Source organism: Corythoichthys intestinalis, chromosome 3 (assembly GCF_030265065.1).
Source record: "Corythoichthys intestinalis isolate RoL2023-P3 chromosome 3, ASM3026506v1, whole genome shotgun sequence".
Taxonomy (NCBI): Eukaryota; Metazoa; Chordata; class Actinopteri; order Syngnathiformes; family Syngnathidae; genus Corythoichthys; species Corythoichthys intestinalis.
In genome coordinates, this window is record NC_080397.1 from 21,811,927 (window position 1) to 21,828,747 (window position 16,821).

At 39.2% G+C, this 16,821-nt stretch overlaps 1 protein-coding gene across 7 annotated transcripts in view; it reads left to right on the plus strand.

Moving 5' to 3' along the window:
* The first annotated feature begins 955 nt into the window (after positions 1–955).
* The window catches only part of cdc14b (cell division cycle 14B), a 28,070-nt gene continuing 12,204 nt past the window's right edge, over positions 956–16,821 (plus strand). For 2 of the 7 annotated variants that reach the window (XR_009062723.1, XM_057831657.1), the window contains exons 1-9: positions 958–1,332; positions 2,690–2,780; positions 5,762–5,837; positions 8,558–8,650; positions 8,725–8,801; positions 12,305–12,371; positions 12,437–12,587; positions 12,680–12,910; positions 12,974–13,112. Coding sequence is in view for 6 of the 7 variants with exons in the window: in XM_057831657.1 (XP_057687640.1) it covers positions 1,221–1,332; positions 2,690–2,780; positions 5,762–5,837; positions 8,558–8,650; positions 8,725–8,801; positions 12,305–12,371; positions 12,437–12,587; positions 12,680–12,910; positions 12,974–13,112 (1,037 nt within the window). In the remaining variant the exon portion in view is untranslated. Of the gene's footprint in view, positions 1,333–1,388; positions 2,582–2,689; positions 2,781–5,761; positions 5,838–8,557; positions 8,651–8,724; positions 8,802–12,304; positions 12,372–12,436; positions 12,588–12,679; positions 12,911–12,973; positions 13,113–16,821 lie in introns of those variants that run through there. The other 5 variants (XM_057831656.1, XM_057831658.1, XM_057831653.1 and 2 more) reach the window with 4 other exon arrangements.

Below are 16,821 nucleotides of genomic sequence, written 5' to 3' on the forward strand. Positions count from 1 at the left end.
GAACTTGTTTGGATGTTAGTCGAGGTTCTTTATCCACCATTTGCACAATCTTTAATTGAAATCCTTTGTCAATTTTTCTTTTCCCTCCAAATCTAGGCCACAGTGCCATGGGCTTTACACTTATTGATGACACTGCACACAGTAGACACAGGAACATTCAGGTCTTTGGAGATGGACTTGTAGCCTTGAGATTGCCCATGCTTCTTTACAATTTTGCTTCTCAATTCCTCAGACAGTGCTTTGGTCTTCTTCCTTTTCTCCATGCTCAATGGGGTACACACAAGGACACAGGACAGAGGTTGAGTCGACTTTAATCCATTTTAACTGCCTGCAAGTGTGATTTAGTTATTGCCACCACCTCTTATGTGCCAGAGGTAAGTAACAGGTGCTGTTAATTGCACAAATTAGAGAAACATCACATGATTTTTCAAAGGGTGCCAATACTTTTGTCCGGGCCATTTTGGGAGTTTTGTGTAAAATGATAATGATTAATTTTTTTCCCCATTCTCTTTTGTGTTTTTTCATTGCAAGCAAAATAAATGAAGATATTACTACCAAAGCATTTGTAATCGCAATCGTTTTCTGGGAGAAATTGAGCATTATCTGACAGAATTGCAGGGGTGCCAAACTTTTGGCCAGTAGTGTATATGTACATAGTCGAGCTGATGCGAACATTTCACATGTCAACATATTCGTGCGGCTCCCATTGTCGTTTTATCCGTGGAAATTGGAATTTCTTGAAATGGTTTGTGGGTCATGTTACCAACACTTGTAGTATACCAAATGGTAATACTTAGTGTTATTAACGCCGCACCAGCCATGAACTTCACTCCACGTCACTACTCACGGCTATGCAATATTTGAATTAGGCTAACAATATTCTGCATGGAGTGGATATAGCACGGCAGATGACGTCACCGTCCATGCATGGTCATTAAAATAGGGCTGTTTTTATTTGAACAGCAGGATCATTTCTCACAAACCATGCAGATTACCTAATTGCATATCATTACGGACTACGTCACAATCGGGATTCTGGAGGAACAGAACCTTCCCCTGCCGAGTTTGCACGTCACCGCCTCCAACAGAGGAGAGGGGCTCGGAAGCACGGTTGACATTGTGGTGCACCGCGACTGCCGAAATGCACGGGGGAAACGACAAGGCCATGCAGGTGGAGAAATCCTAAATCATGCCCTCTTCGCTGCAGCCCTGAAGGTAACATGAAGCGCAAGAACGAGAGGAGGCGAGCAGAGTCGAGAAGGAAGAAATGTTACGAAGCGCAGCACTGCTCAGAGGCGGAGCCAAACTGCGATATTTACATTGAAATTTCAGGTAAGGGTGATCGCACAATTAACTTTGTTTTAAACAGACTTGGCGCATTACACGGTGAACACAAAACGGCCCTTTTCAATGAAGTGCTATGATTTTTTTTTTTTTTTTTTGCCTTTCCATTCGCCACCCAATGTGGCGACACCATTCGTCCCGTTACTGTTAATGCACTATGCGTTTTGTTAAATGGGGATTTCGCCATAACGTCAGACCAACAATCCCAATCGAAGTCATCAATTATAGTCTAAACATTTGTTTCAAATTGTGACGTCAAACTTTATTTAAATTCTGGCACACTGACGTCCTTCGACCGTTTTTAACCATGAAATATAGACAAATCTACCCAGAAGTCGCATTGACGCTGAAGCATTCAGCAGTGTGGATGCCATATTGTATGTGGAAATGTGGCAGGGAAATACGCGCATTCCTCATTTTACTGGGACATAAATTACATAAATACATTAGTTTTGAAATTTAAAATGGTGGGTTTTCCAATTTAGTAACTGAGTAGTGATTTCTGATTCCACGTCATTTAGACTGCAATAGTGTAGTTGCAAGGTTCAATTTCCAAACCATTACCAGCCACTGTCATCTGATTATAAATAATAATCGTGATGTGAATGAGTTGTGTGATTAGAAACCAGAAACTGCAGGTTGCAACTACTTCTCATTTTGTTTAGTGTACAAATAAAATGTGCTTCTAACTGGCTTACACTACTGAGGACTGCCTATGCACATCATGTCTATGGTTCTGAGTACGACATTTGTAGGAGGTCGCGCGAGTAGAAATCTCTTCTATGATTGAGCGCGAGCCCAACCCAGCAACCGCCTTGGCAACGTTCCAAACCTATCGCGTATCAGAACAGAAGAACTTTAAACTAAAATGCATGAGATTGACGTCTCTTTCCACCAACCACACCAAGCGTTGAATTCCTCTCGGCCAATCGTGTGGCGCGGTAGTGAAGAGGCGGAGCAAAGCTTGAGCTCACTTTTAGCATAGTGCGCACTTTATTCGCACGTAACTCATCGTGTGTATTGACAGGAGAGTTCAGAAAAACAAAACAGGACTTTCAACACGTTTTCACTGGGCGGGAATTCACTTATAAGAGTATCCTATAATTTTGCGTTCACAAGTAAGTTTTGCTCGAGTAAGCTCATGTTTTTGTGAAGAGAAATTTGGTCGTGTTAAAAACAGCTCAGGTCAACATGACCGCGGATGATGTGTCGTCACGTTGTGTTGAGCTCCTAAAGGGTAAGACGGCAGCGAAAACAATCTTTTTATTTGGGAAAAGTGGTGATTGCAGGCGCGAATGAGTATCCATCAAAAAGTGAATGTGACGTCCTTCTGTATACTTTGTAGATCAGTTGTATTTCGCCATCCTTCAACATAAGATCAAAAGCACGACAGAACGACACTGTTTCTGCATTGATGAAGAGTTGGCATATGAGAAGTAAGTGAACAGATTCCTCCTATACAACTCTTACGACTGTGTTTTTATCTACTCATACTTTATGGTTGAGCATGAGTTTTTAAAAAAAAAAAAAAAAAAGGGGGGGGCGGTCCCTCCGTACAAAAGACGTGCATCAACCTATGAAGCCCGCTCGGATATGAGAGGTCAAAAGTCTACCAAGACAACCATAAAAGTTTAGTTGCGATCGATTCAGTGCCTAGAGATAAGAAATGAGTTTGATGAATGTTAACTCTTTACAAGGCAAGTAACTATTTTTGTTAATAAAATTTTAAAAAATAATTTAAAAAAAGACTTGGCGTCATGTAGGCAGGATTGTTAATCTTTTAAAAAAAGTAATAAGTTACAGTTACAACTTACTTCTCCCAAAAAGTAATTGAATTAGTAACTCAGTCACCTCAACCTAATAGTAATTAGTTACTCGGCAAAGTAACTGACGATATTTTCCATGTTCTACACGCCATTACATGATCCATTCTATAACGTCTTTCACATCAAATATGTTTATATTAACGGATTGAATTGAACTGTCTTTTTCATTTATTTTTTTTATTAAAAAAAAAAAAAAAAAAAAAGGTCACCTTTTTACCAATTTTTCCTTTTGTACTGAACCGTGACTTGTGTGTACTGTCACACCCCAAATGTATATGGCGGAAAACACAGACAAGACTGAAAAAGCAGTTTCTGCTCTTGCACCCCACTTTAAAATAAACTGCTGTATTTTTAAGCCAAAAGAACTGTTGTGTTTGATTGAACAATATATTTATATGTTGCCATAGCAGATTCATGGCGCCTTAAGCCCTCGCACTATTTTTAATTTATCCGTTTTACCTTGAAAATCCCAGTCTACAGACGTTGCGCAACCGCTTTTGTTTCAACCCATTCATAAAAACAAGGTAAGTAATTATATTTAGTATTCAAAATGTCTGTCATTTTTAGCTTAGATTTATTAATTGATGTCTAATATTTTGCTTAAAAAAACGACTTTAAACAATTATTCACTCGCATATTTTAAACTTAAACAAATTACGTCACAATGAAAAAAATGGTGTCTGTAAAAAAGTCACGGATATCTACCTCATAACTATCGCTTAATTGTATTTTTTTTTTTTTTTTTTTTTTTTTTTTTGTCACTGTCGCATTTTCCCCAGTATGTTAGATGATAAATAATCAATCCAAACAAAGAAAAATTGGAAGGAAAAAAAAAATGTCAAAGGCTAAATATATGAAAAAGAAAATCTCGACCTCTCCCTGATGTCTGCGATTTCTGCATTGCGACCCGTGTTATGTTACCATCTTTCACCCATAAATTCCCCAAAAAACCCAGCTGTGGCCATTCACATCTGTGTCATGACACTCGGTGATACATGTTATATTGAGTTTTTCGATCGAAACAAGGTAAGTACGCGACAATATCTCGTTAAAATCATGGCGTCTTTAATTATGCTCTCTCATACTTTCACTTTCAGTTAGGGTTTCGGTGTTTAAAAAAAAAAGATTTTAAAAATGCCCTCCTGTTCAAAATTTTTCTTCCCCCAGAAAATTGAGATTTTAAGCTTTCCAATGATTTATCACTCTTGCATATCGGACAGGTTTGAAATTTGGCCAAATTGGGGGTCTCAGAGCAGAACTGAGTGAGTCACCTGAGTGTTTTCCGCCATATAGATATATTTTTCAATATATTTTTTTTTTTAATCACACACGGTTTATGGGTATGTCATTCGAGAAAAGTTTAGGGCAAGTGACTCTTCTTGGTAATAAAAATACAAAAGCAAATTATTATTATGATATTGTATTATCTACAAAGACAATGCCCACTTGGTGATGATAATGCATACTAAAGAGGGAAACAGATCATTATTTTCAATTAACTATACCCACCTGAACGTCCTGAACTGTATGTAAAAAGTTTCCCGAGGATTTAACATGCTCACCATGCTAAATGCTAATGCTAGCGAGAACGCGAATTATGCTATGCAAACGCTCCGAGCCACCTAGCATCACGTTTGCAACGGCATTCACAACCCCCTTACCCTCTCCTGCTCTGCTCTCGCCGTGTCTCTCAGACATCTCTCGTCATTCACCCAAATTGTAGTAACGCAAGCCTTCACGCCCTCAGTAACGGTAACGCCGTTATTAACAACACTGCATATAGGCCAAGTTATTTTACACAGAGTTTATAAAATTCGAGACCCCACACAACTAAAGTGGGGCAAGTGTTTTTCTATCACTGATAAATACTTAACAACATACTAACAACTGGACTACAGCAAGTTTGTCAGCAACAAAAAATATTCAATTTTTGTATGTAAATTGGAGGGGCTGCACATGGGTGAAATATTTACTTTCACTCGTTAAAATTTAGGGACAAAATGGCCCCATTTAGGGGCAGTCTCGTGTGTGCTTAAGATGGTCAACACAGCACACAATGCACTGCACCACAATAATTGCCATGATAGTCGTGAGTTTCCTCCCCCCAGAACTCATAATAACTAGACTGGCCCATGACACTGAGCACAGTGCCACAGGGAATACAGACTGCTGGAAAGTAAAAGAGTAGTAGTAATTGTAGTAGCAATAGAAGAAGAGTTTACTACTAACTAATCAACTGCTATTGTTCCCTTTCACAAAGTCCGTGGCTTGGCCCAACTCCCAATTAGACTGTGCTCAGAGGGATTAGTGATATGAATATTGCATGGTTTTAACTAATACAACTGTTGGCCTCATCTACTTTCCAAGCAAATGAGGGAATTAAAAATAACTTCACAAATCCCAAACAACAGGATAATCATCCGGAAATCTGATGATCGGTCCTCTGCCAACTATAATGAGATTGGGGTGGGGGGCATGGTCGAATTCAGCCCTTTTATCGTTGGATGAATCCTGCACAGTGCTTAGAGGTGTGAGTAGAGTAGAAGTACAGAAAGTGTAACATGCATTAACACCGATTCTCTTGCTTACAGCTTCTATGCAGACTTTGGCCCCCTCAACCTGGCGATGTTTTATCGCTTCTCTTGCAAGCTGACAAAGAAGCTCAAGGTATGAGGGCTCTTGAAATGGCCAAACACAAAAAGTAGTCTCTAAGTGCATACAGTGGATGGTTTTCTTGTAAGAAATGTAAAAAAAAAAAAAAAAGTTATTTTCCTTGGTCAGACATCATATAAAACCTGATAACATTTTTATGAGACTAGAAAATTTTAATTCTGTCAATACATGTCATATAAGCCAATGTTGTTTTCGTCTTAGTCTTTTGGACAAAAATACCTATTAATCTTGGTTAGAGCAGGGCGGTAAACCGAAAATTTACCGTTGCCGAAATTCTTCACGATGACCAGCGTAATTTTGACCATGTCGGTAAATTCGGTAATTTAATAAAACAAGAAAATAGTCTTTTCATCCCGCTTTGACTCTGTGTTGTTCGGCTATGTTCATTCCCCTTCAAGAAAGCAGTCAGTGTGCTTACGTATGGGTTTTCAGGAAGCCAAACAAACAGAAGCCCGGTAGGCTAACGCTAGCGGCTAACGCTACAAGTAAACGTGAAGGAGTCGGACTTAAGGGAGCTTAGCCAAACATTCACCCCACATTAGGTAAACTCTTGGCGGGTTCCAGACGGGCTTTCACCCGCTGTCCTCCCTGGTTCTCACGATTTCAGGAGAGGATGCTTTCAGTGCTTTTTTTCTTGTAGCCAAGCCACAGGCTAACGCTAGCGGCTAACGCTACAAATGAACGTGATGGAGTCGGATAGCGGCTCTAACCTTGTCGAAACGGCTGAAATTAATGAGTGGACTGGGCACAGACTTCATCTAGCAATCATTATGTTGCGTTATTTGGTATCTCTGTGTGATTTCTATGAAAGCGTAATGATGGTAAAGCACTCAGCATAAAGTATAATCCAACAGTGAAGCCTATATATATAATATGACAGTTTAATGGCCACAGCTATTTTTCTGTATGTGTTTGCTTTATTCTTCAATCATAAAATCTTAAATGTTTCATTGGCATCAGAGCAATACATCTTTAATCTGGTTGTGACTGTGTGGGGGGTGCATGTATTTAAAATGTTCTGGGGAGAAAAAAAAAAACCTTGACGTAAATACTTGTGTTGAATAATTATGTCACAGCAGCCATTACCAATAAGTTGTCTGAAGTGTACTGTTAAAGCTGCAAGTCATTTGTGTTACAATGACGTGTTTGCACAGTTGTCATTTTGATTTTTATAACGTTGTACATTTTTCAAGTCATTCAAGCTGTTATAAATGTTCACACTAGAATTCTTATTGTTTACAAGATTTTCTTTTTTTATACTTAATGTTGAGACTGTATGTGCAATTGTTAAATTGAAAGCTGGTAAATAAATTTAACAAGAAACGGTTAATTTGTATTCCATGCATTGATTTAAATTTTCAAATTATATAACAGTCCGCTTGGGCCAGTTTATCATCATTTATTGTTATCGAGGTAAATCTGCTCAATTTATCGTGATACGTACTTAAGGCCATATCGCTCAGCCCTAGTCTTGGTCCTATTTTAGTGTTTTAGTCAAAATGTGTTCGTCCTTTCTAGCTTTTGTCGACAAAAACTCAAATTTCGTCTAGTTTTGGTCAAGGATTACTCAAAATGTTTTCCTCTGTAAAATTCAAAAGTTTTAGTCCAAAAATAAAGATTTCCAACTTTAGAAGAACATTGTAAACAAGCACATATTGTAGAGCCTACAAGGACAGTGCCAACTTTGTGATGATAATACACTCAGCATGAAAAAAGCACATTGTTATCAATAATGATACTGACTTAGCCACCACGAACTGTCTGTAAAAAGAGTTTAAGACGACGCTTGCCACACTAAATGCTAATGCTACCGCCAATGCTACGAGTTACATTTAGTGCAGGATGATCACTCAGCACAGACTTTTAAAGGCTAAAGTAACATTGCATATTCTTTCTTGCCAAAAAAAAAAATAAAAAATAAAAAAAGTCTTATGTTTCAAAACAAGCAAGGCTGGAGAGGATACTGGGGGAGGAGCAGCACATCACAAGTGACACAACTAAACACTGTCACAATGCATGCAGGCTAACACGTACAATAAGAAAATGTCACACATTGTTAGCATATGACAGAAACTATGGGGGCATTTTCTAATTCTCATATCGTCAGTCGAAAACTGGCTTTCGTCTCATTACATTTTAGTCCCTTAAGACACGTTTTTAGTTTGTTATCATTCATCGACAAAATATTTTCGTTATCATTGTTGACGAAAACAACGGCTTTTTTTTAGAAGCTGCCGTACACGCATCGATTCCATGCAATTCTTCGGACAGTAAACTAAATAAGTAGGCCTACAGAAATACCATAAATAAAACATTTATCAGAATTCTTTCATTTGCCTTCCATTAGAAGTTACTTGAAATATGGGATTTTCAATTATTTTTCAAATTATAAGGCTCACCATCAATCATGACTGAGTTTATTCTCATGCATAAGGTGCAACTGCAATGCACCGAATTTGTCATTTGTTCTTTATCTTTTAGCATAGTTATAACTGTTTTATTATTTGTTTATGGTTTGTACGTGTGATAAATATGTGATCTGGGCCTTTTACTGAAGCATTACAAACCAGTTACACTCCAACTAAATAAAAAGGTCATTAAGCACAATCATAATTCATACATAAGGTGCACTGGATTGTAAAGTACAGTAAAGGGTTAAAATGTCCCTATCAAGTGAAGAGATGCCCTCAATTTACAATATTATGTCTCCACAGTCAATTACACTGTCGAGGAAGAAGATTGTATTTTACACCTGTGGTGACCAGAAAAAACAAGCCAATGCTGCCTACCTGATTGGCTCATATGCAGTAAGTAGAAATTGTGTATATTTGTTGTATAATAATTTAGTGTTTATTTTCTAAATACATGTTCATGTGCATAGGTAATGTACCTTAACATGACACCAGAGGAGGCCCACAGTCTGTTGGTGTCAAGGAACCACACATACATCCCATTCAGGTAGAATTTATGGCATAAATGCATTATTAAATTTTATTTTTTTCAGTTTGCTACTTTCATTGTTGTTTTTTTTTGTTTGTTTTTTTTGTTATTTACAGTGTCAAGAGACACATATTTTTTTATTTCGATTGTTGATTTTGATTCGAGAAGAGCCACTTGAGGTGGTTCATCATGTTAGGATGCCCCTGGACGCCTCCCTCGGGAGGTGTTTCAGGCATGTCCGACTGGGAGAAGACCCCGGGGCTGACCCAGGACACACTGGAGGGATTATAGGAACGCCTTGGGATTCTCCCAGACTAGCTGGTGTAAGGGGCTGTGTAAAGGGCCGTTTGCTGAGTCTGGTGCCCCCTGCGGCCCGGATTCGGACAAGCGGGCGACAACGAACGAGCCTTGGACTAAATGCATAGGCGGAGTTAAAGGGGGGGGGCACCCCTGGTGGCCAAAAAGTTTCATTGCATTTAATTGACTTTCCTACTGTATACAGTAATTTCCCGAATATAAGGCGCGCCCGTGTATAAGGCGCAACCCAACTTTTAGCACCAATAAATATGATTCTCGTGTCTTGAACTTTTATAAAGTAAGCGGTTGCAGCATTTTTTAATCCTTTTGTCAATTTTTTTTTTTTTTTAAATAGAATATTAAATTTCTATGGTAAAATTGCTCACAGTATACGATAATAATTTTCACAAAGTAAGGAGTTGTAGCGAGTTTTACCATAATTCACCAGCGGAACTTATGTTGGCAAGTTGTGTAGTTCCCGGGGGGAAGAGTTTAGTTAAGGGAACAGCCGGAAGTAAACAAATGTCCCGCGATTTGCGTGCAAGACGTACGTTATGACTTTGTGAGTTTCAATGTAAATAAAACAACGCGGCTTGGCTCAGTGGTTCGACACTCTTCCTCAGATTCCTGTCCTAGCTCGCCATACGGTCAACATTTATATGAAACGGATCGTGGTATACGTTCTCTTCAAGACAACATCGCCAAGTGCCGGCATGTTACAACGATAAGGTAAGAAAAATGGACCGGTAAATATTAAACGAATAGTAAAAAAAAAAAACATTTTAATTTTATTAGATGTGAAAAATATCATGACAACAATAATTTACCACATGAAACTTGATTATTATATCACTGTCGTTCAGATTAGGTAATATAGTGCAGCACCTTAGACGGTCAGCGGAGTTTCAACTTGCCCCATTAAAGACGCTAATTGTACAACAGAGCCACCACCGGTGTCTTGCCAATGTAGTTACCCTCATCAAAAATTGTATCCCCTGGCCGCGGGAGCGCACAAACACACATTAGTTATGAGTTTTGTCGACTTAAACAATTAATTGAAGCCAGAAAAGAACCTCAGTTATATATTTTGGACATCGACATGGACATTTATTAAACTGGAGAAACTCCATACGGGACTTGAATTACTGTAATAAGTTATAAGTCATCCTATGTACCTACCGTATTTTTCGGACTACAAGTCGCACTTGAGTATAAGTCACACCAGCCATTAAATGCCCAATGAAGAGGAAAAAAACATAAGTCGCACCGGAGTAAGTCGCATTTTTGGGGGACAAAATCGAACACATAGAACAGATATGTCATCTTGAAAGGCAATTTAATATAAAAATACAATAGAGAACAACATGTTGAATAAATGTACAGTGTACAGTGCATGAACAACGAAATGCGAATATACTGTCCTCAACAGGACGCTACGGCTCGGTCCTGGCTATAAAGCGAACTCCCAAATGAGATGCTGGACGTCCGTATAATTTGCTGAATCAATTTGGTCCTCGATACCAAACAGGTTCGCATCAACGTAAATAAATGATAATTAGGTTGTTTTACAGCAATGACATAAACGGTTAGCATGCGTTCGCTAGCATTAGCACATCGTTCAAACACCCACACAACTGGCTCTAAGTGTCCGATCACGGGTGGTAAACACACAACAACAACAACAGAAAAGATGATACACACAGGCGTTGCCTCAGTAGAGATATTTTAAAGGCATAAACAATGAACGTAAGTTCGCAGCCGTGTTTCTCTCTCACTAACTCACCCACTCACTCAGAGCTACGTAGCTGTCTGTCTTCTTCTGGCGTGTGAGCGCTCTTCACGTAAACAAATGCGAGTGTGCCCCCACATGGGCGTGAAAGCGCCACAAACTAAAAGCATGCATTTCAATATAAAAAAGTCAATAATACAATTGAACACACATTGCCAAAGGCAGAACGCGAACGTGGCCATAGCTATTAAGAGTTATTCAGATAACGATAGCATAAAAAAAACATGCTAACAAGTTTACCAAACCATCAGTGTCGCTCCAAAACACCAAAATAACATGTGAAATGATATCATATGTGTTAATAATATCACACATAAGTCGCTCCTGAGTATACTGTAAGTCGCACTCTCAGCCAAAATATGAAGGAAAAAAATGCGACTTATAGTCCGAAAAATACGGTACGTATTTTACGTTATACGACAGAAAAAAGTTTTTTTTTTTTTTTTTTTTTTTTTTTTTTTTTTATAGACTGGCCATGTTTTAAAACCTTGTAGATAACTACATCACCAAAACAGGGACATCAAGCAAATCAGTGCATGTAGCACAGCGGCTCGGCACACGGGATACAATTTTTGACGGGGTAACTACATTGGCACGACACTGGTGGGCGTGCCATATTAAATGGATGACGATCTTGGCGAAAAGTATAGCCTAAGCAGCCTAATTTGGAATTCCCCTCTGGAATTATGGGAAACAAAAAACGCTCATTTTCAACTTATTATTATGAATACTCTTGTAAGTTAATTTTATTGTTGACACTGCGTTTCGGGGTCATCAACATGTTGTGCCCCCCCTGCCCCGAAAGTCAAACTCCGCCTATGACTAAATGTTCAATTTCTTGGCTACAACTTCAGATTTTTTAAAGCAAGATTACAGTGAACGATCATGGTACTGCTGCATTCAGACATAGCGCGAGCCAGTAATGTACGGACCTTGTTACTACTTCATAAGCCGATAACATTGCGGCTAATGCCATTGTCAGCCAAGCTGTTCCCCCTCGAGTACCCTCCTGAGGGTGTACAGCTTGTCCACTGTTTCACAGCTGAATCTTTGGTTCAACCTACCGATGGACCCTCCACTCCAGTACCCCTGAATAGACCTTACCAGGGAGGCAGAAGGGTGTGATCACTGGTGTCGCCCATACAGACTAAGCTCACAAAGTTTTTACCCAACTTCAAAATTGTTTATTTTCATGGTGAAGCTGAATGCTTTATAATGCAAGAGAAGGGAGATTGTGCTGTTCTGAAGCCAGCCTCCAGTGGAAATCTCCAGCACTGCAGGGTTTTTAAACACTTCTAGGGAAAAGGTTCCTTGGGTATTCCAAACACTGTAGCCAGTGAGTGTACAGCACAATACGACATTCATAGAGGAAAAAGTTTTGTTTCAAAGATTTAAAAACTAGTAGTGATAATCCATCTTAAATTGTGTATTTTAGAGATGCCTCTTTTGGAACCTGCATGTACAATTTGAACATCCTGGACTGCCTGCGCGCTGTCCATAAGGTATGTCTCTATGGTACCTATAATTTTTCTGTTTGATGCTCTCTTATGAGATTATCCTCTGACAGGCCCTGCAATATGGATGGCTCGACTTCTCCAATTTTGACGTGGAGCAATACGAACACTACGAGAGAGCAGAAAATGGAGATTTAAACTGGATTATTCCAGGAAAGTTCCTCGCATTTAGCGGTCCTCATCCAAAAAGCAAAATAGAGAACGGCAAGTTTAATCCAGAGTGTGATGCTTTGTAGCCAGAGTAGAGTACAGCACCTCACATGTATTTTATTTATTTATTTTTTTTTTTACCTCAGGCTACCCTCTGCATGCACCCGAGGCCTATATCCCTTACTTTAGGAAACACAACATCACCAGTGTCATCAGGCTCAACAAAAAGATGTATGATGCAAGGCGCTTTACAGACTCAGGCTTTGAACATCATGACCTCTTTTTTGTGGATGGGAGCACGCCTAATGACGCCATTGTCAGAAAGTTCCTCAATATCTGTGAGAACGCAGAGGGGGCCATTGCTGTCCACTGTAAAGGTATCACATGTACTCAGGCCTGAATGGAGAATTCCTGTAATTACACAACTCTCTTTATCTCAGCTGGTTTAGGGCGAACCGGCACACTGATTGGCTGCTACATGATGAAGCATTACAGCATGACCGCAGCGGAAGTGATTGCTTGGATTCGGATCTGCCGCCCGGGATCTATTATCGGGCCTCAGCAGAACTTTGTTGAAGAGTAAGTGCTTACGTAGGAGTCATCACTAGAGATGCCAAAAATATTCACGCTCTGTATTTACAGTAAGTAAAAATACTAATACAAGTTTTATAAACTATCTAGCTCATATTCCACATCCGCACTGGAATTTTACTACTTGTAAATGTTTTTCTACATCATTTCAAGATCTGCTTCTGCAAAAGTAAACAAGCCTATTGTGACAAAGCAGATAATAGAAGTTGTCAGAAAAATACAAACTCAAGAAAGAACGGATTTCCCACCAGAGTTTCAATATTTCACTACGGTCACAACAATGCTGCAACAACAGAGTGCATATATATTCATAGTAGTAGAACACCCCAAAAAAGGCTTAACACGACTCACACTTGTAAAATTTGGATGTGCCAGAATAGTTTTTGTAGCCTTAGGAGACAAATGAGCAATATTTCTTGAGTTGAACATGCGCTGATGTTAAACACCACTCCCTTACACATACTACACACCACGCCTGCGATCCTCTTAATTCACATTTAGTGAAAATGTTGCATCTGAATTTCTTCATTGTTGAAATAACATATAATGGAATGAAAGTCCTGAAAACCTTTTTTACAAGCCTATATTGGCACACATATTCAAAGCTCCCCAATTTCTGATGATTTACACTTTCATTCCCATTGGGACAATGCGTCCCACTGCTTTAAAAAAAATCACAGTGGGTATAGGAATCATAGCAATTTGATTTTCTTTTTTTCTTTTTTTTTTTTAATAAAAATTTTAAAAGAATTGGTAGTGATAGTTAACTTAGATTTAACCAAGTCCTGTTTAATAAACTAACATGAAATAGATGTGGAATTTTTCAGATGAGAATCAGAAGATAGCCAAATATATACACTACCGTTCAAAAGTTTGGGGGTGCTTAGAAATTTCCTTATTTTTGAAGGGAAAGCACTGTTTTTTTCAATGAAGATAACATTAAACTAATCAGAAATACACCCCATACATTGTGGTCGTAAACGACTATTTTAGCTGCAAATGTCTGGTTTTCAATGAAATATCTACATAGGTGTATAGAGGCCCATTTCAGGCAATCAGCACTCCAGTGTTCTAATCGTACATTGTGTTTGCTAATTGCGTTAGAAGGCTAATGGATGATTAGAAAACCCCTGTGCAATTATGTTAGCACAGCTAAAAACAGTTTAGCTGGTTAGAGTAGCTATAAAACTGGCCTTCCTAGGAGCTAGTCGAGTATCTGGAGCATCACATTTCTGGGTGTGATTAAACTTTCAGAATGGCCAGAAAAACAGAACTTTAATGTGAAACTCGACAGTCTATTCTTGCTCTAAGAAATGAAGGCTATTCCATGCGAGAAATTGCCAAGAAACCGAAGATCTCCTACAACGGTGTGTACCACTAACTATTTCCTTCAGAGAACAGCACAAACAGGCTCTAACCAGAGTAGAAAGAGAAGTGGGAGGCCCCGCTGCACAACCAAGCAAGAGAACAAGTACATTAGAATCTGTTGTTTGAGGAATAGACGCCGTACAGGTCCTCAACTATCAGCTTCGTTAAATAGTACCCGCCAAACACCACTGTCAACATCTACAGTGAAGAGGTGACTCCGAGATGCTGGCCTTCAAGGCAGCGTGGCGAAGAAAAAGCCATATCTGAGACTGGCCAACAAAAGGAAGAGATTAATATGGGCAAAAGAACACACACATTGGACAGAGGAAGATTGGAAAAAAGTGTTATGACAGATGAATCGAAGTTTGAGGTGTTTGGATCACACATAAGAACATTTTTTAGATTCAGAACAACTGAAAAGATGCTGGAAGAGTGCCTGACACCATCTGTCAATCATGGTGGAGGTAATGTCATGGTCTGGGATTGCTTTGGTGCCCTGTAAAGTAAGGGATTTGTACAAGGCCTAAGGGACTTTGAATAAGGAAGGCTATCACTCGATTTTGCAACGCCATGCCCAAAGCACACCTCCAAATTATGCAAGAACTATTAAGGCAGCTGGTATTCTTTCTGTAATGGAGTGGCCAGCGCAGTCACCAGATCTCAACTCCACTGAGCTATTGTGGGAGCAGCTGGACCGTATGGTACACAAGAAGTGCCCATCAAGCCAATCCCCCTTGTTTGAGGTGCTTCTGGAAGAGTGGGGTGAAATTTCACCAGATTACCTCAACAAATTAACAGCTAGAATGCCAAAGGTCTGCAATGCTGTAATTGCTGCAAATGGAACATTCCTTGACGAAAGCAAAGTTTGAAGAAAAAAAAAAATTCAAATAAAAATAATTATTTCTAACCTTCTCAATGTCTCGACTATACTTTCTATTTATTTCGCAACTCATTTGATAAATAAAAGTGTGACTTTTCATGGAAAACACAAAATTGTCTGGGTGACCCCAAACCTTTGAACGTTGATACCTCTACTTACGAAATTAATTGGTTCTGGAAGAAAATTCTGTAAGTAGAGACGCGTTTTCCATTTAAATGCCCTAATCCGTTCAAACCCCCACAAAAGTCAGACATAAATATTTTATAATGCATAAAATGCATCAAAACATGTAACAAATACATGTTACAATTAGATTATTGCACAATTTAAAAAATCTGAGTTGTGCATAATGTGAAAAACCAAGAATAAAGTAAATAATCAAAGTTAATACACTCATGTGAAGCTGTCGGAACACAAGGGGCTAATGAAGAGGATACTGGGATACACACATGCAGTAGAGGTCCCTCTTAGCCATTTGGATGCCAGGAATGCTAGGCAATAGCCATTGGCAGAGCAGCTATAAGTATGTTACTTTCAGTCAACTCTGGGAGCTGCGAGTACCAGCCATACTGTGTTTTTGCATTTCTTGTCCTGAAATTTATTTCTTAACAAGAGGCAATATTTTACCATTGAGTGTGTCTTAACCTGAAAATTTTGTATGCAGAGACGTTCTCAAGTAGAGATACCACTGTATATATACATACATATATAATAGAGATTGACCAATACGGGTTTTTCAGGACCGATGCAGATTATTAATAGAGGGGCCGATAATCAATTTTTTGGAGCTGATATTCATTTGCAGTAAAAGTGAAAAAATTGGCGTAAAGAAATTGAATAATGCAAACACTGCTCTTCGTTGAAATGCCTAAAGCATGCTTATTGAATCACACAAATAGTCCCTATAATAGCCAATGATAGGGGATGGCGTGGTTCAGTGGTAGTCATTCCCCAACACAGAGGTTGTGGATTTGATTCTCTGCCCTAATGTAGCTAAGTATCCTTGAGCAAGATACTAAACCCCACATTAGGTAGATAAGAATTTAGGAAGAAGCGCTTTGAGGGCCCTAAAAAGGTGGAAAGGTGCAATACAAGTGTAACCCATTCACCATTACCATTTAACCAATCAGAGGACGGGGTCAATACTCGTGCGGGAGACTTGCCTGGTATACCAGACTCACCGCTGTTCCTGCGATAGAGTCTGGCGACCGTCCGGCGGATCAAATTCCGAGGGCGAAGCAAGCTACAGCAAACAGACAGCGGAGTGGACCAATCAGCGACGGGCAGACATGATGTTGTTAAAGCGACAAGTAATTAGCATGAGCGGAGAATGGAGACGTTTATTCAACATGGCTAGCGCGAGCCATGTTGACTGTTGTCAATGACTTGTGTCGATGTGTTTTTGGTCATTTAAAACTGGTTTTACCGCAGATTGGAACATATTCTTGG